This window comes from Delphinapterus leucas, chromosome 9 (genome assembly GCF_059928025.1).
Source record: "Delphinapterus leucas isolate spDelLeu-1000000601 "Yukka" chromosome 9, BTC_Dleu_Yukka2, whole genome shotgun sequence".
Classification (NCBI taxonomy): Eukaryota; Metazoa; Chordata; class Mammalia; order Artiodactyla; family Monodontidae; genus Delphinapterus; species Delphinapterus leucas.
Genome location: NC_143137.1, coordinates 1,700,405 through 1,723,903, shown reverse-complemented (window position 1 = coordinate 1,723,903; position 23,499 = coordinate 1,700,405). Strand labels below are relative to the sequence as shown.

Sequence of the window (23,499 nt, the reverse complement as noted above, 5' to 3'; positions counted from 1 at the left end):
TCGATCTAGACTAGCTGGTGAAGTCTTACATTTTAGAAAGTTCTAAAAACAATTATACTAAAAGGGTTTTTTCCAAGTATATCATACAGCACTTTGAGAAGACCAGGGAGAGAAAAAAAATAAGACCAAATACATCCCTATCCCCAAATCTCTTTAATAAAAACCGTTTACTCCTGTGCCCCAGCTGTTCACAGGCCTTTTTCTTTTCTTTAACTTCTTATTGGAGTATAGTTGATTTACAATGTTGTGTTAGTTTCAGGTGTAAAGCAAAGTGAATCAGTTACACATATACATATATCCACTCTTTTTTAGGTTCTTTTCCCATACGGGTCATTACAGAGCACTGAGTAGAGTTCCCTGTGCTCTACAGTAGGTCCTTATTAGTTACCTATTTTATATATAGTAGTGTGTATATGTCAATCCCAGTCTTCCAGTTTATCCCTCTCCCCTCACCCCCTGGTAACCATAAGTTTGTTTTCTAAATCTGTGAGTCTACTTCCGTTTTGTAGATAAATTCATACTGAGTGAAGTCAGTCAGGCAGAGAAAGACAAATATCGTATGATAGCGCTTGTATGTGGAATTAAAAAGAAAAGGGAGGGCGTACAAATGAACTTGCCCAGTCTTTTCTCATAAGATTCCCTCAACAGCGAACGTAACTTGCCCAAGGTCACTCAGCTAGTAACTGGGAATCTGGATTTGAACCCACAGTGATAATCCAGGTCTTTACAATGTAACTGAAATCCATGAAACTCTTTTTCCTTCCCAGCCCATCTAAGGAGACCAACTTCTGGAATCTTGAAGCCCTTTGGAATCCCAATATCACTCACCTGTCTAGGCATCCCTGCTAATGTGTATGTTCCTGAAAAATCATGCAGGACTTATGGGAAAATGGGCAAGCCATCTAAAACCTGTGCAGCTGTAACCAAAACACTAACAAAAACCCTAAAAAGTTTAAGACGTTAAATTTCTAATAAACCAATAACTATACGACCTTGTCTTTTTTAAAAAGGGGTGGATGGCATCTTGATGGAAGGGTATACACAGAAGACTTAAAGATTCCTAATTTGGGAGATTACAATTCACAGAGATCAGAGAGACTCACACAGTAAATATTTCCAAAGGCCAGACTGAGTCCAGAGTAGGGAGGCTGGAGGCTATCACAGTTTCACTACTTTGCAGTGAGCAACTGTTACCACTTAACGGACCAAAAATGCACACATTTTGGTCCATCTGGGGGAAGTCACACATGAGTCCACATACCTCCCACGTGATCTAGGCATGTTGCATTTTACGAATCACAGGTGAGGGACCTTGCACTGCAAATGCGTGCATTCATCCTGGCAATTCTGGTTTGCTGCCATCAGGAGGCAACAGCATGCCACAGCCAACAACTAACTCATTTGTCCTGAGATCACTGTGCTTTTCTAAATCTTTTTGTATCAAAATATAGACTTTTATAAAAGGACTGAGCTTGGCGGAACATTAGAGACTGTATTTAAGGCTAATACTTCTAAAGCAGAACAAAAGTTTGAGATAAAATGTAACACGCCGTCTCCATATTTACGCTAGCAGTGAAAACAGGATTTTAAGGTAAATCCTAAAGATGTGTTCTGTAGCAAGGGGACATACAATTGTCCATAAACTGATTAACTCAGCTTATTTTTTAAGGTCCTTAGGCAAGGGGTGGGGTTCAAAATTATGATTTTAGAGCTTGGTGAGAAAAGCAGAATGAGTAACCGGTTTGAAGGAAAGAGATAATCTTTCTCTTGGAAAGATTACTTTCTAAATGTTTTTTAAAAAACATATTTTAAAACGTTCACAATCTGCAACCACAGGGGAAGATGCTGTGGAGCAAGGGGAAGCGAAGCAGCTCTCATTAGCGATGGCCTGGTGGTGGCCCCAGGAAAGCGGCACTGTGCAGTGACCATCCCCATGAAGACTAACTGGCGCCAGACCAGGATGACCATGTGACTACTTGTGCAAAATTCTAATCCTTTCTCAACTTCTCATCAACGTATTCCCTGCTAACAAGCAAGGCTTACAACCAGGTGCCCCGTTCTGGTAAAATCTCTGCACCAATTCTCTGGACTTGGAGTGATTAAGGAAATCGCCGTGTGTCTATTTCCCCAAGAAGTACAATTCAAAGGCAGGCCCTTAGGGAAATTAGCAGGAAGGGTGGTCGGAACTCAAGAAGGGGCTTCCCTTCAACCTACCTCCAGAACTTCTCACTGCCTGTGAGTAAGTGTGCCCCCGCCGTGTCCCCAGTTCACAGAAATCAGCCACCGCCTGCTGTGCTCTTACCACACGGACATAGACGAGCTCTTCTCAGAGATCGACCGCTGCCTGGCCCTCAACCGCAGCGTGCTGCAGCAGCTGGAGTACACGTGTGGCCACGAGCTCACGGAAGAGGACTGGGGGAAGATCCAGACGCAGGTAGGCTGTGCCCGGGACAGGGCAGCCAGCGGCTCTGCAGTGCTGCTTGGGGGGGGGACCCACCAGGAGGGGGGGGGCCCGGCCTGTGCCCACAGCACGTGGGGCCCCAGGACCTTCACCACCCACTCTGGGGTGAGCGCCAAGGACCTTGAGTGTGAAATTCCGCTTTGATGATGGCATTTTGTGAAAGCACCGAGGGAAAAGGCCTCCCCACATGCTCCTCCCCCGCCCCCCGGAGCTTCCCCGCAGGTCCCAGCCTGCCCTCCTCTTGCATCTGTAGGAGCCGTGAAAGAACGACACTCCAAATCCCACAGAGGAAACACTTGCTTAGAAAATCACAAAAAGAGGAAAATGTATAAAGAAGTTTAGCAGCTACATAGTATCAAGAATTTTGAAGAAGACTACTCTTCCTTGCCTAATTAAAAGAAAATCTATATTATTAATGTTCAGCATTTTATAAACTATTTGTGTTTCAAAATGGGTTATCCCAGGTGGGTTACTACCCTTTCCATTTTTCACAAGACTAGCAGAGTACGTATATAATTAATGTCATTTTAACACAGAATGAAGTGTCTTCATTTTTAGAAGATCTACGTCTGTCAGTATACAGCTCTCACTCAAATTTCCGGAACTTCCTATCACGATGAAACTAACAACCTGCGTGACCAACTCCCGCGTCCTTCTGTGTTGCAGGCCCTGCTGCGGACAGCCCCGAGCGCTCGTCTGCCTCAGCCCGCTCTCCGTGGGCAGCCAGGCTCACCCGGCGCCCTCGTCACGGCACATGGTCCTCCTGTCCTGCTCACACGTGCTTCACCACACGTGTCTCCTTGCTCTGGAGGAGTTCTCCTTGGGGGACAGTTCTCCCTTCCACGTGTGTCCTCTCTGCCGCTCCTGCTATCCAAAGAAAATTCACAGGAATAAAATTATATAATTCGGGGGGAAAGGTTTACCTTAATTTTGGTGGTTGTACTTAGGAAAGCTAACGATATTTTAAAAGCTGACAACCCATCCAATTTTAGTTTTTATAAAAAGAAAACTTCAGATTCATGAGTTTAATCAGTTGAAGTAAGTGAGGCACGGACTAAAAACTTCTGTCTCAGAGGTTCTGTAATTTGCTGATTCGCTCTGCGTCTAGTGGGCCAGCTGGAATTGCTCGTAACAGTAAAGGGACTCCCTTCTGACACAGTAGCCTGGCTCACTGGCCCATTTCCACAGCGGTTCTGATTGGCCCGCAGGGGGGGCTGCCGGTAGGGTTACAATACTATGTCTTCCCAGGCCTGGCCCCCGCGCGGCTGGGTACTTACCTACAGCTAGTGTCGACCACAAGCTAGTAACCTAAAGGTCCTCTGCTGCTCCTAACTCTTGCTTTACTGTTGTACTTCAGCACTTTGAATATATAAACCCAAGATATGGAAATAAAATATTCAGTGGCTTCAACATCAGAAAACAGTGAATCACAGAGTAACGACTTAGAGCCACACATACTGTTTTAGTTCATACGTGAAGAAATCCACGAGATCTTCCTGGGAGCCTGGCCACTTATAAGAATGAAGTGCAGTTGTGATGGTGAGGTGCCCCAGCTGCTGGGACAGATGAGGCCCAAGCCTCAGGGACGGACAAAGCGGCCTGTTCTTTCGAACTGCAGCCCTTCGGCAGCGGGTGAGGGCTGAGGGGCTTCTCTAAGTGGACCCTGGCTCGTGGCCCGTGGCTTGTGGCTCTGCTCGGGCTCCCCAGTGACTCTCCCATGTGCTGAGGCAGAGACGTTTGTGGCCACGCCGGGGCACCTGGCACACAAGACCGCAGCCTCAGCTAACTGCAGGCAAGGAGACAGGAAGCCCAGCCTGGGAGGAAAAAGACAGACAGGTTGCCAAGGCCAGGAGCAGGCCTGCCAAGGGTGCAGAACAGCCCCAGTGTCGTGTGGGAGGAAATACTAAATGTATGTTCCTATTTATTTTTTACCCCATCCTTTTAAAACACTCATCTGATATGTCTTATTTATATATAGCCATACACATGTACGTCATTTAAATGAGTAAATCCACATATATTGGCGTGTGCTCACTTTTCAATGGTGGAGTTATAGGGGGCATGGACGTCAGGTTGGCTGGTTATCAGGGAAACTATCACAGTGGAGCTGTTCTGATCTGATGTGACTTTTACAAAACTTGGAGACTAACTTGGAGAATGATTTAAAGAGTGAGCGAACACTTCTGTTGTGAGACAGCAGAGGGAGGCTGGATCCCAGACCTCACTTTTCCGTTCAGAAGGCCCACGAGGCAGAGCACAGCCATGCGGTGAAGGCTGGGTCAGGCTGATTCCAGGCCCTAAACCTGGAATCTGTGGGGAGAGTCCAGGGATGCCCAGGTCACTCAGTGATAGTAAGAGGCCCCTCAGGGCCATGTGTGACCATGCCCCTGCACTCCTGTCCCTGGGCACGATGGCTGGGTGTGGCTGCCCAGACCCCCGACAGTCCTGCCTGCTTTCGGAACCCATTTCTCAAGCCTTCCCACTGAATCTGTGAGCTGTCAAAAGTCCTTCCAGCAAACTCTTTTCCTGCTTAAGTGAGCACAGCCCGTCTCTGCTCTTTGCAACCAAGTACTCTACTGACTAGGCCTTAGTTAATTGTAGGCAGCGGGCGTACAGGGAAAATCAGTGAGGATGGAAATCTGGGATTGGTCATCACTGGGGAACATGGCAGTGAAAACCACATGAGTGTTCAGGGGTGAGTCTCACACAGCTGCGAAAGTCGATGGCACATCAGGTAATTCTCTTATTGACAAGTCTTCTGGAACAGCATGCCCAACAAAACCTTGGGGAGACCAAGTTACAACCACAGAACAGTAAAAAAAAAAAAAAAAAAAAAAAAAAAGCACTTCAGTGGAGTAGCTGATTCTCTGGATGGTTCGACAGCACATTCTCAGGTCAAGCCACGACCACCACGCGGACTTTTCTATGATTACATCACAGCCTCTTCAGGTCTCATTTGAAAATGGGTCGTTGTCCAAGAAAGAGTTGGGGCCCTAAGAAGCATGAGTTTGGTGGAGGACTCACTCGGGAGAGGGAAAGTCTGTGACGCTATTTAAATCCATGTATAATCCATAAATTTCTGGAGTTATTTACAAATACCATTTTTACCTTTCCAAGTGGTTGGGTATTTAGTTTATTATCATTCTGATTAGTAAATCCCGGTTTTGTTTCATTTTATCAGGGAGTATGATTTTATTGTCCCATTGCTGTAAAAATGCTTAGGACAAGCAGCATTTATTACTTATCTGTTGGATGGGGGCTGCCTGCTCTGTGGTGGGCCCAGCTGGGCTTGGCTGCAAACTGTGCCTTAGATCCAGATGTGTTCCCTGAGCTTGGTGAATTTGGTTTCTGGCACCTGCAACCAAAGAGCTCTGATGAGCACAAGATAGCACAAACTAAGGTGGAACCAGAGAAGAGAAAGAAACAAGAGGACTTCCCTGGCGGTCCAGTGCTTGAGACTCCGTGCTTCCACTGCAGGGGGCACAGGTTCGATCCCTGGTCGGGGAGCTAGCGTCCAGCATGCCGCGTGGTGCAGCCAAAAAAAAAAAAAAGAAAGAAACGAGTGGTAGCAAAAGAAGGCAAGAAGGAGGCTGAACTCCACTGGATGAACACCCCGCACACCTGAGCTAGCAGTGGCCCCAAACAGGAAAACCATGTGTTATGCGATTCCTCCCGTCCGTGAGTTAAAGAGAGTTCAGGGAGAAAATGGCTGCCCTCTCTCTCTCTTTAGGAAAAGTGCCTCCTCTCTCTCATTTTTTGACTTGGTAACTGGGGTGGCTGTGGAGTACGGCTCGGATCTCCTTTCAAGAACACCGGCCATGGGGAGCCAGCTGGCTGACGTTCTCCAGCCGCTGCCCCTCGACGTCAGACTCAGAGCTCAAGCCAAGGCCACGTGCCCCCCAGGCTGCTCCCGAGCACTCGGGGTCCAGACAACTCACACCAACAGTCCTCCCATCTCACAGACCACCACTCCCCATGCTCGCCTCAGACAGGACTTTTCCCACAGAAAGGCGGCTGTATGACATCATAAACAGATGGTGTTCACTTTGAGGTCCCAGGATGCAGTGGTGAGTTTCATGGGACAGATCTTGTAAAGTACTCCTCATACAGGCTGATGACCTCACACCAGGGTCAACGTGTACTGATACACCTCAATGGACAACAGGGTGTGGACAGGTAACTTCCTCCCGGGGAGGCTGAGAGCCTGCAGAGGACACGCGAAGACGAGGTCCCGAGTCCACCCTGAAGTGAGCGCTAACAGCTCCAGAGTGCCCACTTAAGTCACATAGGGATCTCAGCTCTTATTCTAGTGGCGCAAACTCAGATGCCTTCTGCGGCCGAGCAATAACAGATAAGCGGGAAAGCAGCTGGTTATGGATTAGGATCCATGATCCTGAAACATGGAACTTAACGTTGCCAGATTATCTCATTTTTAAAGACACTATCTCTCACTCAAAAGACATGGAGGCTTTTGACTCTGATGACAATATGGTACTGGCATAAAAAGACAAATAGATCAGTGGAACAGAATAGAGAGCCCAGCAATAAACCCACGCATATATGATCGAGAGCCAAGAATATACAATGAAGAAAGGAAAGTCTCTTTAATAAATGGTGCTGGGAAAACCGGACAGCTACACGCAAAAGAGTGATGCTGGACCCCAGTCTTAAACTATATACAAAAACCAACTCAAAATGGACTTAAGGACTTGAACGTAAGACCTGAAACCATAAAACTTCTAGAATACACAGGTGGTAAGCTCCTTGACATAAATCTCAGCAATTATCTTTTGGATCTGACACCAAAAGCAATACAACAAAAGCAAAAATAAATAAACAAAAAATATAAAATAAACAAGCTTCTGCAAAACAAATAATCAACAAAATTAAAAGGCAACAACCTACAGAATGGGAGAAAATATCTGCAAATCATGTATCTGTTAAGGGGTTAGTATCCAAAAATACACAAAGAACTTACACAGCTCAATAGCGAAAAACCCCCAAATAATCTGATTAGAAAACGGACAGAAGATCTGAATAAACATTTTTCCAAATAAGACATACAGGTGGCCAACAGGTACATGAAAAGATGCTCAACATCAGTAATCAACAGGAAAATACAAATCAAAACCACAATGAGATATCACCTCACAACTGCTAGAACGACTACTATCAAAAAGACAAGAAACAAGTGCTGGTGAGGGTGTGGAGAAAAGGGAGCCCTCCTGCACTGTTGGTGGGAATGTAAATTGGCACAGCCACCATGGAGAGCAGTATGGAGGTTCCTCAAAAAACTAAAACTAGAACTACCAAATGATTTAGCAATTCCACTTCTGGGTATGTATCCAGAAGAAATGAAATCAGGATCTCCAAGAGATCTCTGCATCCCCATATTCACTGCAGCATTATTTACAATACCCAAGTCATGAAGACAATTTTAAGCGTCCATCAATGGATGGTTAGAGAACATGTGGTATGTAAAATATTATTCCTCTGTAGAAAGGAAATTCTGCCATTTGGGACAACATGGATGGAACTTAAAGCCATCACACTAAGTGAAATAAGAGAAAGACAAATACCATATGATCTCACTTGTATGTGGAATCTAAAAAACCAAAAACCAAACTCATAGATACAGAGGACAAATTGGCGGTGGCCAGTGGAAGAGGGGTGGAGGTGGTGAGCAGAATGGGTGAAGGGGGTCAAAAGGTACAAACTCACAGTTATTTTAAAATAAGTCCTGGGGATGTAACGTGCAGCATGGGGACGAGAGTTAACAACACTCTACTGGAACCATCAAATGCTTACTTTATGCTTTCTGCAGGGAGTGTGGATGTACATCTAACTTACCTAAAATGGTGTAAGACTTTTTAAAAACTTTATCCCTGGTTCTCGTGGTAGTGTTAGGGGATGAAGTTTTCTGTAAGCCCCAATACCCAGTTGTAATATTGAATTCATGAGCCCAGGCCAATAACCTATCTCTGCCCAGAGAGTGAAAGGCCTAAGAAGATTAAAGATTACACTTTGGCAAAATTCATTGTTCCATGATATTTCTGAAATTTTGAAATAATCTAGATGTACAAAAAAGTTATAACAATAGAATTCCCATGTAGCCTTCACCCAGCTTCCCTTCATGTTAACATGCCATAGTAAAATTGTCTAAACCAGGAACTAACAGATACAACAGTGTTAACTAATCTACAAATTTGATCAATTGTCTGAGTTGTTTTGTGAACAAGAATTTTCTTTGCCAACAAGAATGCTAATGTCTAGAAGAATGTACCTTCTGAAGTATAAGCCAAGTGTATACAAGAGCTCCATGAAATGAAGAGTACGTCTAAGTATTCATAATTCCGAACACAAGGTTAGTGTTTGCTACATTAAAAGAGGCGAATAATCTTCAAAACAGTTTATGAGATATACTAATTAGTTTCAGGTTACAGAATTTAGAAATAAGCTTGATTTTATGGACAATTGATTTATAGAAAAGGCACTGAAATCACACATATTGTTTACTATATTGCCACAACTGACTCGTCATCTGGGGAAACAATAAAGCTGATCAAGGATCAGCTGGAACTGCGTTCAGGTGCTCACGTCGGACCTGACTGCGGTGGCCTGAGTGCAAGACGAGTTGCCATCTCCTAGGGAGCCCCAGGAGGGCAGGCAGGGCAGCTGTGCACCCCTCGGGCACCCAAGCTCTTGTGACTGTCCATCTTCAAGGTAAGTAAGTTCATGGTGGGAAGTGGCTCAGAGTCCCAGTCATAATTCCCTGTCACATCCACGGTGCTTCTCCTGGCGGACTCACTTCTTGGAGTCACCTTTCTGGGGGCCCTACACAGCAATCTCCCTAATCACCCGAGCCATGTGGCCACAGCTACCCGCCGTGGGGGGCTGGGTGCACTGTCACCTTACAGAAAACCGGACTTGTGTTGCTTAGCATGAAGGAGAACAGTTGTGTGCCAGTGACGGTCTGCACAGCCACTATCTCATTCCTTTCATCAAAATAAACTCCAGATAAAGGAATGCCTGATTACCAAAAAACAAAGGCTTAAAAGTAGTTATGTTTGAGGTGATGAAAATGTTCTGGAATTAGATGGTGGTGATGTTTGTGAATATACTTAATGTTAAAAGAGAAAAACCACAGGCCCAAAATGGTCACTTGTGTCACTTGTGCTAAAGCCCATGATACCTGACCTACCTGCAGTTTCAGCCTTCACCAGAAATGTAATCTTGATCAACCAGTCTGGAGTCTTCTAGTCTTCACCAAGGAGGTAGTCTGCCACGTGGGCCCTCTCCACCCCCAGAAGAAGAGGAGGCAATCTGCATGATGAAACCCTTGCTGTTCCCTTCCCCCCAAATGATGTCTTGAACTAAAAATATTCCTTCCTTTTCTTTGGCTAATAGCTCCCTTGTCCCACCCTTCTCCCTGTAAAAACCTTCTGTTTTGTACAACCCCTGGGAGCTCCTTCTAGGTACTAGATGGGATGCTGCCCTAATCATAAACCACCTAATAAGGCCAATTAGACCCTCAATTTACTTGGCTGAATTTTGTTTTTTGAACACTAAGCACCAGTGAACTGTATACTGAGAGTGAATTTTATGGTGCACAGTCAAGCCCCCCGAGATGGCTGCACTCTTGCTCTCTGGGCATCCCCTGCTGGACCAGTCCCTGCCTCACCTACACCCTACTCACCTGGCTGACCTACCCTCTTCATCACAGAACCTGATCAGTAACTGCCTACATGCTTGTCCCCGGCCCCAGCTACCGACCGTCCTAATCTTCCCATCCACTAGGATAGTGGATCTTCCACTAGGATAGTCTCCCTGGTAACCAGCCAACCTGACGTCCATCCCCCGTAACCATCACCCCTGCCCCGCCCCACAGCCGGAGGTGCCGCTGCAGGACTTTGCTTCAGAGGTAAGATCCTGGGTCCAATAAACCACTGATGTCTCTGTTGCCACCACCAGGCTCTTTCTTTGGTCTCGTGACTGGGCAATTACAAGGCTTGCAGGCCTGTAGGATGCAGCCCAACATGTGATATGTGAGCTACATCTTAATTAAAGGAGCTAGAGACAAAAACGGGTAAATTTTTTTCCCTTGGAGTAGGGAAGTCCTAAGTACGATATCAAAAAACTTATGGGAAATTGTCAATTTTGACTACTTCAAAATTTTAGATTTCCATGTAGCAGAAAACAATGTGAACAAGTTAGAAAAACAAATAACTAGGAAAAATATTTACAACACAACAGAAAGACAAATATTTACTGCTGTAATGGAAAGGTTTTATAAAACAATAAGAAATACCAAAAGTGGGCTAAGTATATTTAGTAACTCATAAAAGCAGAAATACAAAGAGTTGCTAAAATTCTTCTTAAAGTTTCCCCCACTAGTTATTAAAAGTGTGAGAAAAACAGTATTTGCCCAAGTTGCCACTAATGTAAAAGACTGGCAAAATCCAGTGTTAGCTAGACACACACATGCTGCTGCTGAGAGCATGTTGACATGGTCTTTCTCTTGGAAGTGTGCATTCTCTTTGATCCACTTTCATTTCTAGGAACTATGTGACATTGTGACTTATAATAAAAAATACACATGTGGTCCTCCTCCATTTCTGGAACAGAGCTCTGAAGACCCTTGGAATTTCCTAAGTGATAAGAGGATATGGGTATCTTTTTATATTCATAACAAGCCCCTTTCAACCACACCTGGGCTTATGTGAATGAGGTGACTTTTTTTTTCTAATTGAAGTAGAGTTCATTTACAATGTTGTGTTAGTTTCAGGTGTACAGTGATTCGGTTATACATATATGTATTTATCTATATTCTTTTTTTTCTGATTCTTTTCCATTATAGTTTGCTACAAGATATTGAATATACTTCTCTGTGCTGTACAGTAGATCCTTGCTGTTTATTTATTTTATATATGGTAGTGTGTATCTGTTAATCCCATACTCCCAATTGGTCTCCCCACTCTTCCTCTTTGGTACCCATAAGTTTGTTTTCTATGTCTGAATTTGTTTTATAAATAAGTTCATTTGTACCACTTTTTAGATTCCACATATAAGTGATATCATATGATATTTGCCTTTCTCTGACTTACTGCATTATTTCATTCTTTTTTATGGCTGAGTAACATTCCGTTGTGTACATGTTCTTTATGCATTCATCTGTCAATGGACATTTAGGTTGTTTCCATGTCTTGGCTATTGTAACTAGTGCTGCTATGAACATTGGGGTGCATGTAAATTTTCTAATTAGAGTTTTCTCCAGATACATGCCCAGGAGTGGGATTGCAGGATCATATGGTAACTCTATCTTTAGATTTTTTAAGGAACCTCCACACTGTTTTCCATAGTGGCTGCACTGTGTAGGAGGGTTCCCTTTTCTCCACACTGAATGAGGTGACTTCTGGAAACTCCCCAAGGATGGCCAGGGGAATCAACCAACTAATTAGGGGTCAGACCCACCCTCCTGACCTCTGGGGAGTGGAAAGGGGCTGGAGGGTGAGCTCATCGCTAGTGGCCAATCATTTAATCCATCACACCTATATAGCGAAGCCTCCACACACACGAAAACCGCTAACTGAAGGGACTCCGAGAGCTTCCGGGTCGGTGAACGCGTGGAGGCTCTAGGAGAGTGGGGCACCCCGAGAGGGTGGGGAAGCTCAGTGCCCCTTCCCCGAATCTGGCCTGTGCCTCTCTTCCATCCGGCTGTTCCTGACTTGTATCCTTTATGGGAAACAGGTAATCTAGCAAGTCAACTGTTTTCCAGCATTCTGTGACCTGCCCTAGCAAACTACTGAACTGGAGGAGGGGGTCTTGGGACCCTCTGATGTACAGCGGGTTGTTCAGAAGCACAGGTGACAGCCTGGGCTTGGGATCAGCATCTGAAGCGGGGGGACAGGGCGGGTAGGCAGCCAGTCTTATTGGGACTGAGCCCCTAACATGTGGGTGTGCACTAAATTTCATGAAGATAGTGTCAGAATTGAACTGAATTGTAGGAAACCCATGTAGTTATCCACAGAGAATTGGAGAAATACTTGGTGTAGAAAAAAACCCCACACATTTGGTGGCTACAAGTGAAACAGTGAGAGTACGAGAAAGAGGAGCTTTTCATTATAAACTTCTAAGGAGATAATAAAACAGTGTGCTAAGATACATGTAGAAAGCTATTTGTTAGTATTTACAGTAGTTAGAAATTGGAAATAATCTAGACACCCATCCCTAAGGAGTTGATTAAAATATGGTCCATGGGGCTTCCCTGGTGGCGCAGTGGTTGAGAGTCCGCCTGCCGATGCAGGGGACACGGGTTCGTGCCCTGGTCCGGGAAGATCCCACGTGCCGCGGAGCGGCTAGGCCCGTGAGCCATGGCCGCTGAGCCTGCGTGTCCGGAGCCTGTGCTCCGCAACGGGAGAGGCCACAGCAGTGACAGGCCCGCGTACCGAAAAAAATATATATATATGGTCCATACACATCAAGAGGAATACTATATAGCCATTCAATGGAATGATGTAAACCTACATCTATTGGTAGGAAAAAAAGCTCATGAACAAAGGGGGTTCCATATACATACGACAATCCTGTGGTGGCATGTGGTTCGTCACAGAGCAACCACATGGAATTACAATGACAATTTAAACGCTGAAACTTGACTTAGATCAGGCAAATCAGCAGAAACACTGTAACGGTCCAATACCATTGCGCAACCCCCCACCTTTTCTGGCTGAGCTGCGAGGCTTGTGGGACCTCAGATCCCCGACCAGGGATTGAACCCAGGCCTCGGCAGGGAAAGCACTGTGTCCTAACCACTGGACCGCCAGGGAATTCCTCACTGCCTTTTGTAGACAGAGACTTGGCTTCTATTTCAAAGACAAAGCCTCATAAGGAAACTGTAATTAATTTAATGTTTGATACATCTAGACTTTCAAGCTTATCCAAATAAACATGAGGATGTGGAGACTCAAAAATGCTTTCTTGTTTGTTACAAGTTTTTAACATAGCCTGTACGATTCCAAAATCCTCATCATAATTTAAGAAATGATGATTTTAGGCAACTCCAGTAGATGAAAAATTTCCACAAGGATAAGTGAGGACTCACTTAGAAAAGCCCCACATGGACCAGATAAATGCTGAATGGCCTTTACGGAGCTGGTCTCAGTTGTTCCTATACAGCCCCCACTAGCAAAAATTTTAAAATCTTATTTTACTCCTTTATAGGATCTGCTACAACTAATTGTGACATTATCTTAAAAGTGTCAAGCAACTATAAGAGAACATTTAAATAAATTATTTAAAATAACAGCTAATACTTATCAAGTACCTAACATTTCAGGCCCTGTGTCAGCGGCTGTGGCATGTCGGCCACAGCCTGGTGCACATGTAACACATACATAGATACACATACACTGATATACATGCACAGATAAACATACACTGATACACATACACAGATACACATGCACTGATACACAGATACACATACACAGATAACACATACATAGATACAGAAGCCACCTGGCGTTTTCTACTACGTGGTACACAGGTGTGATTCCCCCCCTTTCAGATTGGTAGATAACTATGGCTACTGTTTCCTCGCGCTTTTTCACAACCGCAGGTCCTGACCCTTTTACCTGTTGAGGAAAGGAATGCAGAAATCATGAGGAAACCGAAGCTCTGGTCGGCCCACACTGGGGCTCAAGGCCGCCAGTTCCAGGCTTGTGCTCGCTGAGCACCAGTGGCTCACAGCGGCTCTACCTAAACCCCTCCCAAATGCAGAGCTCGCTGGACTGCGGGAAACCTGCAGGGCTGCGACCTGTGACACGTGGAGCAGAGCCATCATCTTTAAAAAACTTTTCCCGAACCGTTTTCTTCCAAGGCAATCAAGCCGCATTCTTAAAGCCCAAGTGTCTCACACGCGCTCTCTACCTGGTTCAGTGTCCTCACCAAGCACCACGAAGAGAGGTAACAATTTTAAACAAGTCCCTTTGTTCGGTCTCAGAGGCTCTGATCTTAGACAGGGCTCTGTCAACTAGTCTCAGGGCCTCCTGTGTGAAAACAGGTGCCTTCTTTCCATCGGCTGTAAGTGGTAAATAAAGTCTATCTGAGAAGCAATGTTTATAAAGTGGTTAAGCGTAAGGACTCAGGAGCCAGCTGGCATGGGATTCGAATCCTGTGTCCTGTGGGTCCCCGGGCAGGTTACTTAACCTCTCTGTGCTTTAGCTTCCTCATCTGCAAAGTGGGAATATTAACAGTACCTACTTCACAGGATTGTCAGGAGGATTAAATAAGTTACGTATTTAAATAAACATGCATATACACACACATGTAAAATGCTTAGAACAATACCTGGCACAGGCGAGCACTATTTAAGTGGCTACTGCTATTATTATTATTGCTGTTATTACCAAGTTAAAGCAGTTAAGTCCCTTTTGCAAGCTATATACATAAAATTGGTCTCATTTTAGAACCACATCTTAGATATCTACTTATGTTATCTGCATTACTAAATGTTTAGCTGCATAACTGAGAAAGAATCAAGTCTGCTTGAGTTTCTAAGGCCTAGAAATATGGACCCTGGGACTATGCCACACTTCTGCAACTCCCCACCAGCACTAAGACAAGCCGAAAGACAGACGATGTTCAAACACTTGACTCAATATCCCGGCGTTGGAAAATTCTGAACCACCCGACTGGAGTCACTAAGAAATCAAAACCCCCAAACCAGGAAGAGGTGAGACTCAGTGATACTGACCTGCGTTCACAGACAGCTCTTCAACTCCCTAGTTGTGTGACCTCAGCAAACCTCACCCTTCGTGTGTTTGGGCCCCTTCTCTGTAGAATGGAGGCGTGTATTTCCCCATTTCCCAGGTCTCCGGGCTGCTGACAGCAAGAACACCACACCGCCTCCTCCCTCGCCCCACGCCCCCTTCGCCTCCTTGACCTCGAGGTCTGATGAGATGCCACAGTGAGGACTAAAAAGAGAAAAGAAGTGAATCACTGCTGAGACTGAAGTCAGAGGATGAGAGAGAGTGGAGGTGATGAGAAACTCTCTGAACAGGCACAGGCCGGGGAGGGACAGGTGCTAGCATCGGCAATAATACCTCTGTCACCCCATCCTCAAGCCCACTGTTAAGCCGACAGAGAAAAACTGTAGAAGATTTCCAGAGGGCTGTGAAGGGAAGGCTGCAGAACCAATACGCCAACTCCAGAAGTGTCCCAAATCCTCGATCCTCAGTGTCACTGTTTGTAAGCAGTACATTCTTTTAATGATAGCTTTTCAAAGGGAAAGACATTACATCCTTCACATAGTATTCTTAGAAACTGAAAAAACTTTCTTCCTCAGATTCACAGCCCACATTTGAATCTCAGCGTCCTCACACTGAGACACTGAAGATCCTTGTTTCTCTCTGGTCCTCAGAAGACATGCACAGCTGCTGCTGCCCTGCTTTCTGTAATCCATGCTTGTGAGAACCTGACTTCTTCACACCTTTAGAAGAGCACAGCACCAAAGTCATATCCAGGATGACTGGGTTTTGTGTGAATTTCTTGTTTGATTACATTTGAACTCGAAAAAATTTTTCCTAATTGAATTGCAAAGAATTGGAAGTTAAATAACTTATCTTGAAAACTAGCTCCCAGCACTACTCCTTTAAGACATGGATCAATCACTTAGTTTTGAAATTTTATAATCCACTTTTTAGAGTCTGAGCGATTTCTACTGATTTTAATTACATTCTTTTCAGTGGAACAAGTAATTTGCACATGCAATCCTTTTGTTTCAGTGGTATTTGCAATAATGAATTTTACCTGAACAATATTCAAAAGCCAAAAAAATGCTTTGTATTCTTTCAGCCAGGAAATGACTTGGTGGTTTGTGTCAAGTATTTTTTTAAAAATACCAACAAAACAGAATAGAAAAAGCCAGCATGCATCACACACAGTAAAAGTAGGTACTGTTCTGTTAAATTTTTGTTTGTGTATAGAAGTATGTATGTGTGTGTGAGTTACAATGTAGACTGGATTTCTTACTCTGGTCAGAAGTCTGAAAGCCACTGCCGTAGAGGCTTCTGTTTGTCAGTGAATGAACCACATGCTAAAGGCCTTTGCCTTCCAAGCACTCTGGATTAAGCTGCTCACACCACAATCAGGTATATGGCTCAGTCCTTCAATGGAAGAAATTAGAGAAATCAAACCTAAATAAGTCAAAGAAACAACATACATGATTTCAATTATTGATGCTACATTTTAGGTTGCAAGAAATTGATCCATCAAAAACTCCCCAACAAAAAGGAGAGAAAATATCCACTCCTCCCTCAATTCAACATTCCATAAGAATAGTTATTGCCCTTTATAAAACTGAAATGAAAATAACCTATATACGCCCTTAAGTTTTAGCCATGATGGTATTTAAGATTAAAAATAAAAAACACATTTGAGTACTTGTAAACCAAAATATGAAATCACTTTTTGTAAAACTTTAATTTCTGAGACATTTAAAAAGTCACACTAAAAGTATCTCATAGAAACAAGACTGATAACCTGTAAACAAAACACTCTGTAAACAAAAATAATTTGCCAGTGCATCCAAACATTATTTTTAAAGTAACATCATACCAATTTTTTAAAAGTTTAAAAAGTCAGTACTGCATGTATCCTCATACTTTAAAAAAAATTATTTTAAGAACTCTGCCTTTATATACTAAATACTGTGCTAACAACATAGAAAGCCACCTAGGGCTTTCACACGATGTAAGCCTGTGTTGCTGGCAAATAAGGCGGTTACAGAGGCCACAGGGAGGCCGACTGCTCCAGAAAACCAGGCAGAAGTCGGTGCCCCGAAGGTCAGGTATATATGCACCTTTGACACACCCGAGACTCAGAACCACCAGGAAGGTTTCATTCTCATCCACTGTCAGCCCCTCAGCGTGGCACTGAAGGTGCTAACCTGTGTGTGTGTGTGTGTGTGTGTGTAATTTTCACATAAAGTCTCATATTTACAGCAGGTCTATTTTTACACAGAATGTATATAAAGCTAAACAAATTTTAAATCTAAGAAATATCTTGGAAAATCAGTAAAAATCATTACAAACATTATAATCTGTAAAATTTATAACTTCAAAATAATTTATTTACATACTGTAGAACCAATGAATGATAAGAATTGGCCCAGTCTCCTCAAGAAACTTTGTGATTGCAGTGCCTAATGCCCTTTTAAAATAGACCCCAGTGGTGAGAAAAAATAAAAGGAGCATTTGATTTAACGCAGTCAGTGATGTACCCCACCCACTTAGAAGGAAGGCAGTTTCAGGCCCGTCCGACCGCCGGCACCGGGACCTCGGACCTGAGGCCTCGTGCTCGCCCTCCACTGCACTCACAACTGCGGTAACAGGAAGCTCACGGGTGCCTGTCTGTCCTTACCGGTCCTCCAGTGCTCGGTCTCAGTGCGCCGCAGCCACCTCTGCCACAGGTGCACATGCCAGCCTCCAGCGTGCATGCAGGAGAAGCGCCTGCATTTACAGTAAGTGTCTCCCTCAAGAGGAGGACTGTGCTTGTGACCAGGAATGCACCAGGTGTTGCTAGAGCCTCAGGTGGTTGTCATTACGTGCAGACCGAGGATGTGACAACCTATATTTGCTTCCACAGAAGGCATCTGGCACCCAAGGTTCAAAACCGTCCCTCTGCTCCACACAGCAGTGAAGAAGCATCCAGTAAGAGCTTCAGGAATTTATAATACATTTCACTCCTTACTAATCCAAACCTGGCTTAAGTCCTCTTGATGGAAAGAAACTTTCAAATGAACAAAGAGTTGATACAGACATTGAAAAGTTTAATATTTTACTCAAAAATTTTCAGACATCTTACAAATACCCAGAAGCTCTTCCTCTGGATGTCTGCCCTGAAATTAGTGTAAGTTAGAAGTGATATTCTTTTATTTAAAGGAATTCCTTTCTCTTCTCCCCTTGACCTGGTCTGCTCAAAGCAAGCAAGTTTCAGTAAAAATCAAAACTTGCAATTAACACTTAAATAGGTATAATTACCAGTAAAATTAGAAAGCAGCCAATTTTTATTCATTTTCTCAGTATGTGGATCTTATGCTGAGAAATTCACCCATACTAGACTGGTGGTATTTACTGAGTGTTGTTTAGAATCACAAAATGTTCTTTTATTTTAAAACTAAGCTGCATTTTAACAGGAAAAGAAGCTCAGAAGGAAATGCAGAGGTATAAATAAAGGAGAAGTATACATAATGGAGCTTTGGGTTACTTTCTCTTATTATATTGGATCTAAGTGGAAATTTTTGATGTCAAAATATATATAGCCTGTTTTTCATAAATTTCTCCAAAAAAACCCTTTAAATTCAACAATTTGAGAAAACTGTTCTTTTACTTTTGTCTGAACACAACCTGTTGCCAAACACACAGCGCATATGAACATATGTGTTTACAGAGGCTGCATGATATGAACTGTGTGCAAGTGGACCCATGTGCTATTTTTGCATGCACAATTTCTGGTACTCGATCCTAGTGGATGGTAACACGGAGTATAATGTTATAGCTTTTATTCAGTGGACTTAAGTCAAGAACCCATCCCAAGAATTATTTACAATTTAATAACTGAATGATCATCAGACCACGATACACGGCAAAACTTTTCTTACATCATGAATGCTGATGCTGTGTGTTTTGGGTGTTGAATGGTAACATTCGTAAGTCTGATGTTTAAATTGGCATGTACAGAAGTGGTCAAAGCCTGAAGACTGTGGCGACAGAAGGGGTGTCTACCACAGAGCATTTATAGTTCATAATGGACACAGGGAATTAAGGGATTTCTGAAAAAAATGTTTAAAAAAAACTGAGTGTACATATAGCCTATAAGGCAAAATATAAGTTACAAGTGTATGCAACACTGGCAACTATGTTATGAGAGGTAATATTGAATTATATGCACATAAACTGTCAGAGAAGTATGATTACATAATACTTCCTACCACAGCTTATTCCACGGGACAGTAGGAGGTATTCCTGTGGCATCCTACCAAGGCTCAGGTTTTAAAAGAATTTTGTATTTTTCCCTTGACTCAAAGTCCAATCAATATCATTCTGTAACATAAATCAGAACTATGCTTTTGTTTTTTCTTTAAGGAAGTGAAAAATATAATTTGCAACCATTTACAGTTCCAATGTACCCACTGCAATATCATCTATAAACTTTCCTTTTTTGCAGAAATTTCACATCTAAGTACCAAGGATGCCCTTTCATGTACGGCATGAATGGAATTCGTTTTGAATGGAATATATAACAAGATTTAAGTGAATCCTTAGAAAGCCCCAAAGTTGGCCTTTTCTAACACTCTCATATGGGCGCATAACTGATGCAAGCAAACATGGCCCCAGAAGACGTGCCGCCCTGAGGAGGCTGCACCTGGCTGGGAACTACAAGGGCCGCCCCAAAGGTAAATAAAAAGAAGAAGACCTGCAACAGCCGAGCTCTTAGATTATGAAAACGACACTGACAGGCCCAGGCCGTAAACATGGACCACAGTCAGCAGGAAACATCCCTGACTGACGGGAATGTCACAAGTTTGGGGTGCTCAGGCTCTTGATTGCAGAGCGGTGCTGTGGGTCTCACAGTGCTTTCTGATGCCCATTTGCAGAAGGCTTTGTGGTTTCTGAATCCCTTGAAGTATCTGATAAGTGAAGTTTATGAAGCCCTGCAGGAAAATGAAGAAGATGTAAGAACTAATGCATTGTTGAGAGGTCGGGCAGAGTGTGCCGTGCTCCTGAGGGAACTGTGCCTCTCTGGCTACACTCCCTGTAGGATGAAAGGGCCCTTCTCCCCACCGGCAGCGCCTGGGCCTGAGCTGAAGACAGCTGCCCAGGAGGCAGTCGGGCCTCCCCTAGTTCAGGGCAGCCTGGGAGTCCTTCCTTCATCCAACATCCCACGGGGCCGGCTGAGGCTTCCGGTGAGATGCAGCGGCCACTGCCCTCCGCACAGCTCCTGCCCCTGCCCCGCCCTCCATCTTGGTCCCAAGAGCAACTTCTAATAAACCTCCTCCTGCAAGCTTATCCCCACACCCTAGTGCCCTTCCCAGGGAACAACCTGAAACGAGGATGACCCCATTTTTGTTTTAAAAGACACCCATACATACACACTCACAGGAAAATGCAGGGAAAGACACACCAAAACATAAAGCACGCAAGTAAAAAGAAAAGCACCAGAAGACACTACCAAGAAGAAAGAAATGGCAACAGAACGAACTGACCATAAAGAAGATTTCACTACTCAAAGATATTTCACAGAGTAAAAGATTATTACTACCTTTTAAGTTACGTTACTTTCCCTCTGTATCACACAGCAATTATTTACATAGTATACCTGACACATAGGACAATACTGCGCCCTCACAGGCAGAAAAGTGAGAAGAAATTTTAAGAGTTTAAGTGGCATTAAAGCTCTGAGCACTTTACCAAAATGAAGCATAAAGACAGTCAAGAGCACATAAGCAACACATCCATGGAAAAGATTCTGAGGAAACAATTTTTATGAGGCTCAGATATTTATAAAAATATACCTGGATAAGATGATTTTTCCCCTAAAATTTCAGATGGTTGTCTACCTGACTGGTAAGCAATTTTATATCCCTCGTAAGCCAACATAGCACTCCAAATTTTTAAATTTCTATCATTGCATATCTTAATGAAAGAAAAGGTAAAATTGAGCCTGTCTATGATGCATGACTGGGAAAGGAAAAATAAATCAATCCAACACACACAAAAAAACAGTTCTTGTTTTTTTGTTCAGGAATGGCCAAGCCACTGAGTGACAGAAGGCACCTACAACTGCTGGACGTGAGAAAGCATGTTAACACAGGCCGGCTGCAGAAGGACGTGGGCAAAGAGAGCAGCGACCGAGTGACCAACGCCCTCCCTGGAACAGAACCCCTTTAGGATCGATTATTTCAATGAGTTACTTCTAAAACCTGGGTGTAGCAAAGGTTATGCATTCAGGAAAACTACAATGTCTCTCTTCTGCAAAAACAATCACCTCCACCACCATCATGGTAGCTACATTCTGAGTGTCTGCCATGTGCCAGGTACTCTATGAGATAGATGTTATGATTCTCAACGCACAGCAGCAGAGAGAAAAATCCCTCCCACCCCACCTCCCACACACACACAAAAGAAGAAGAAGAAAAAGAAAAAAGAAAGGATATAGTTATATTTTATAATCAAATTATGATTCCCAGTGAAATCATATTTAAGATCTCAGATCATTCACACATGACATACACTTAATGAGGATCATTTTCTAGGTATAAGGCATTGCCCTCCTTAGAGCATTCCAAAGAGTAACAGAAAATATTAGGGAAAAAAAACTGTATCTATTAGATGTTTTACACAACTCTCGATGATTTCACTGCCTCTTATGGCCAAAGAGCCAACACAACATTTACAACTTTTACCTTAGGTTAAATTACATTTTACTGTTTTAATAAAGACTTCCTTAGCAAGATGGTATCCAGAATACCCAACTCAAATGCTAAATTTACTGCAATTTATTCATAACCATCTCATTTTCGTGAATGGTAAGTAGGAATTTATCTGAGATTATGGCTAACTAATATTGCTGATGCTACAACGGCTTAAAAATGAAATTTTAACTCTAAAAATTTGGCTGAGAGGACTGTTTGATTCTGACTTCACCTTTAGATTTTAATCTGACCAGCATTAAGGAATCTAGGCATTAAAATCCATAGATTATCTGGTGCTTCAGCTGAAATGAGATGTAACTTCCCCTTTCAGGCCAATATCTCATCAACCACCCCCTCCCACGATAAATTTGCAGTAAAACAGACATGAACAGATAATCTGAAATCCTTCTTCCTTCCCAAAGGTCATCCTTTCAAGCATCAGGGTTGGAAAGGCTTGGTGGTATGCAAAGCTTTATTGTTGTTCATAAGGTTTAAAGTATCTGAAAACAGAATCTTAACGAATCAATTATTATGTTGCCTTTTGCAATAGCTAAAAGCCACAAAAGAATACGGAGTATAAGCATTCAAATGATGTCAATTCAGGTAAACGGCTAATGTCAGGACTTTCTACAATAAATCAGTACCGTTCCCTTCTTTTATAAAATTACACACCCTAAACCCAAGAGGGCTTATACATCAAGACAGCTTATATTGTCCTGGTATTCCTAAAATACAAAACCTGAAATATGTTTAGTACTAATGTTGAAGCAAGCATGAAAAATACATTCGTAGGTTACATTTGTACCCTTTATAGCTTAGCCAAACCTATGAGTTTTTAATACTGTCACAATGCATATGACTCATAGAATACATAATGAATGTCCTCTCTCTTATTAATGCCAAGAACACTAATATTTTTATTCTGAATTATTATCCAACTAACTGAAGAGAATTATAGTTGTGGGTCAGCCTGATACCTATAAAATCCAATCCTGAAAAAAACCTTTAACTAAAAAATAGTAAGAGGCATCAATGCCCAAATATGTCTTTAGCACATCACCCTCCTCAGCTCATCACGCCTACCCTCGTCATCATAGTCAAAGAGCTAACGTCTACTGAGCTCTTACCATGCGCTAGGGTTAGGCTTAGGCCCTTAAGAGAACTATTTCAGTTAATACAACAGTCCTAAAAGAAGAAGACACTATCACCATTTTACAGATGAGACTTAATGAAGTAATTTTATACAAGAGCATAACCAGTAAGTAGTGGGTCAGGAACGTGACCTCTAAGGATTTACACATTTGGAAAAGTGAATAGATGAAGACTTAAAATGAGCTGAAATGTCAAAATTATTAATAAGTAGAAAAAGACAAAAATACCCATAAACCTCAGAATTACCTAGGGCCTTGAAAAGTTCTTCTCGTACAGCAGAGGTGAATTTTCTGACCAGACACAATGTTGTCATAATAGCAAAAAGCAAATTGTAGGATAACACAATATAGAAATTTCCCAGCCAATTAAACCTTCCAAAGTCTCCAAGTAGATCAAATCTAGTGATTCCTGT

The 23,499-nt window shown here is 43.1% G+C and overlaps 2 protein-coding genes across 5 annotated transcripts in view; one reads left to right on the top strand and one right to left on the bottom strand.

Moving 5' to 3' along the window:
* The window catches only part of RNF32 (ring finger protein 32), a 35,703-nt gene extending 32,093 nt beyond the window's left edge, over positions 1 to 3,610 (top strand). Inside the window, 2 exon segments of the mRNA XM_089917959.1 lie at positions 2,267 to 2,455; positions 3,144 to 3,610. Of these exon segments, the coding sequence (XP_089774085.1) occupies positions 2,267 to 2,455; positions 3,144 to 3,365 (411 nt within the window). The 3' untranslated portion in view covers positions 3,366 to 3,610.
* Positions 3,611 to 16,614: 13,004 nt separating this feature from the next.
* Positions 16,615 to 23,499, bottom strand: part of LMBR1 (limb development membrane protein 1) — a 140,084-nt gene continuing 133,199 nt past the window's right edge. For all 4 annotated transcript variants that reach the window (XM_089917115.1, XM_089917116.1, XM_022576566.2 and 1 more), the window contains 2 exons: positions 23,334 to 23,495; positions 16,615 to 20,174 (listed from right to left, as the gene is read on the bottom strand). In XM_089917115.1, the coding sequence (XP_089773241.1) occupies positions 20,089 to 20,174; positions 23,334 to 23,495 (248 nt within the window). In that variant the 3' untranslated portion in view covers positions 16,615 to 20,088. The remainder of the gene's footprint in view (positions 20,175 to 23,333; positions 23,496 to 23,499) is intronic.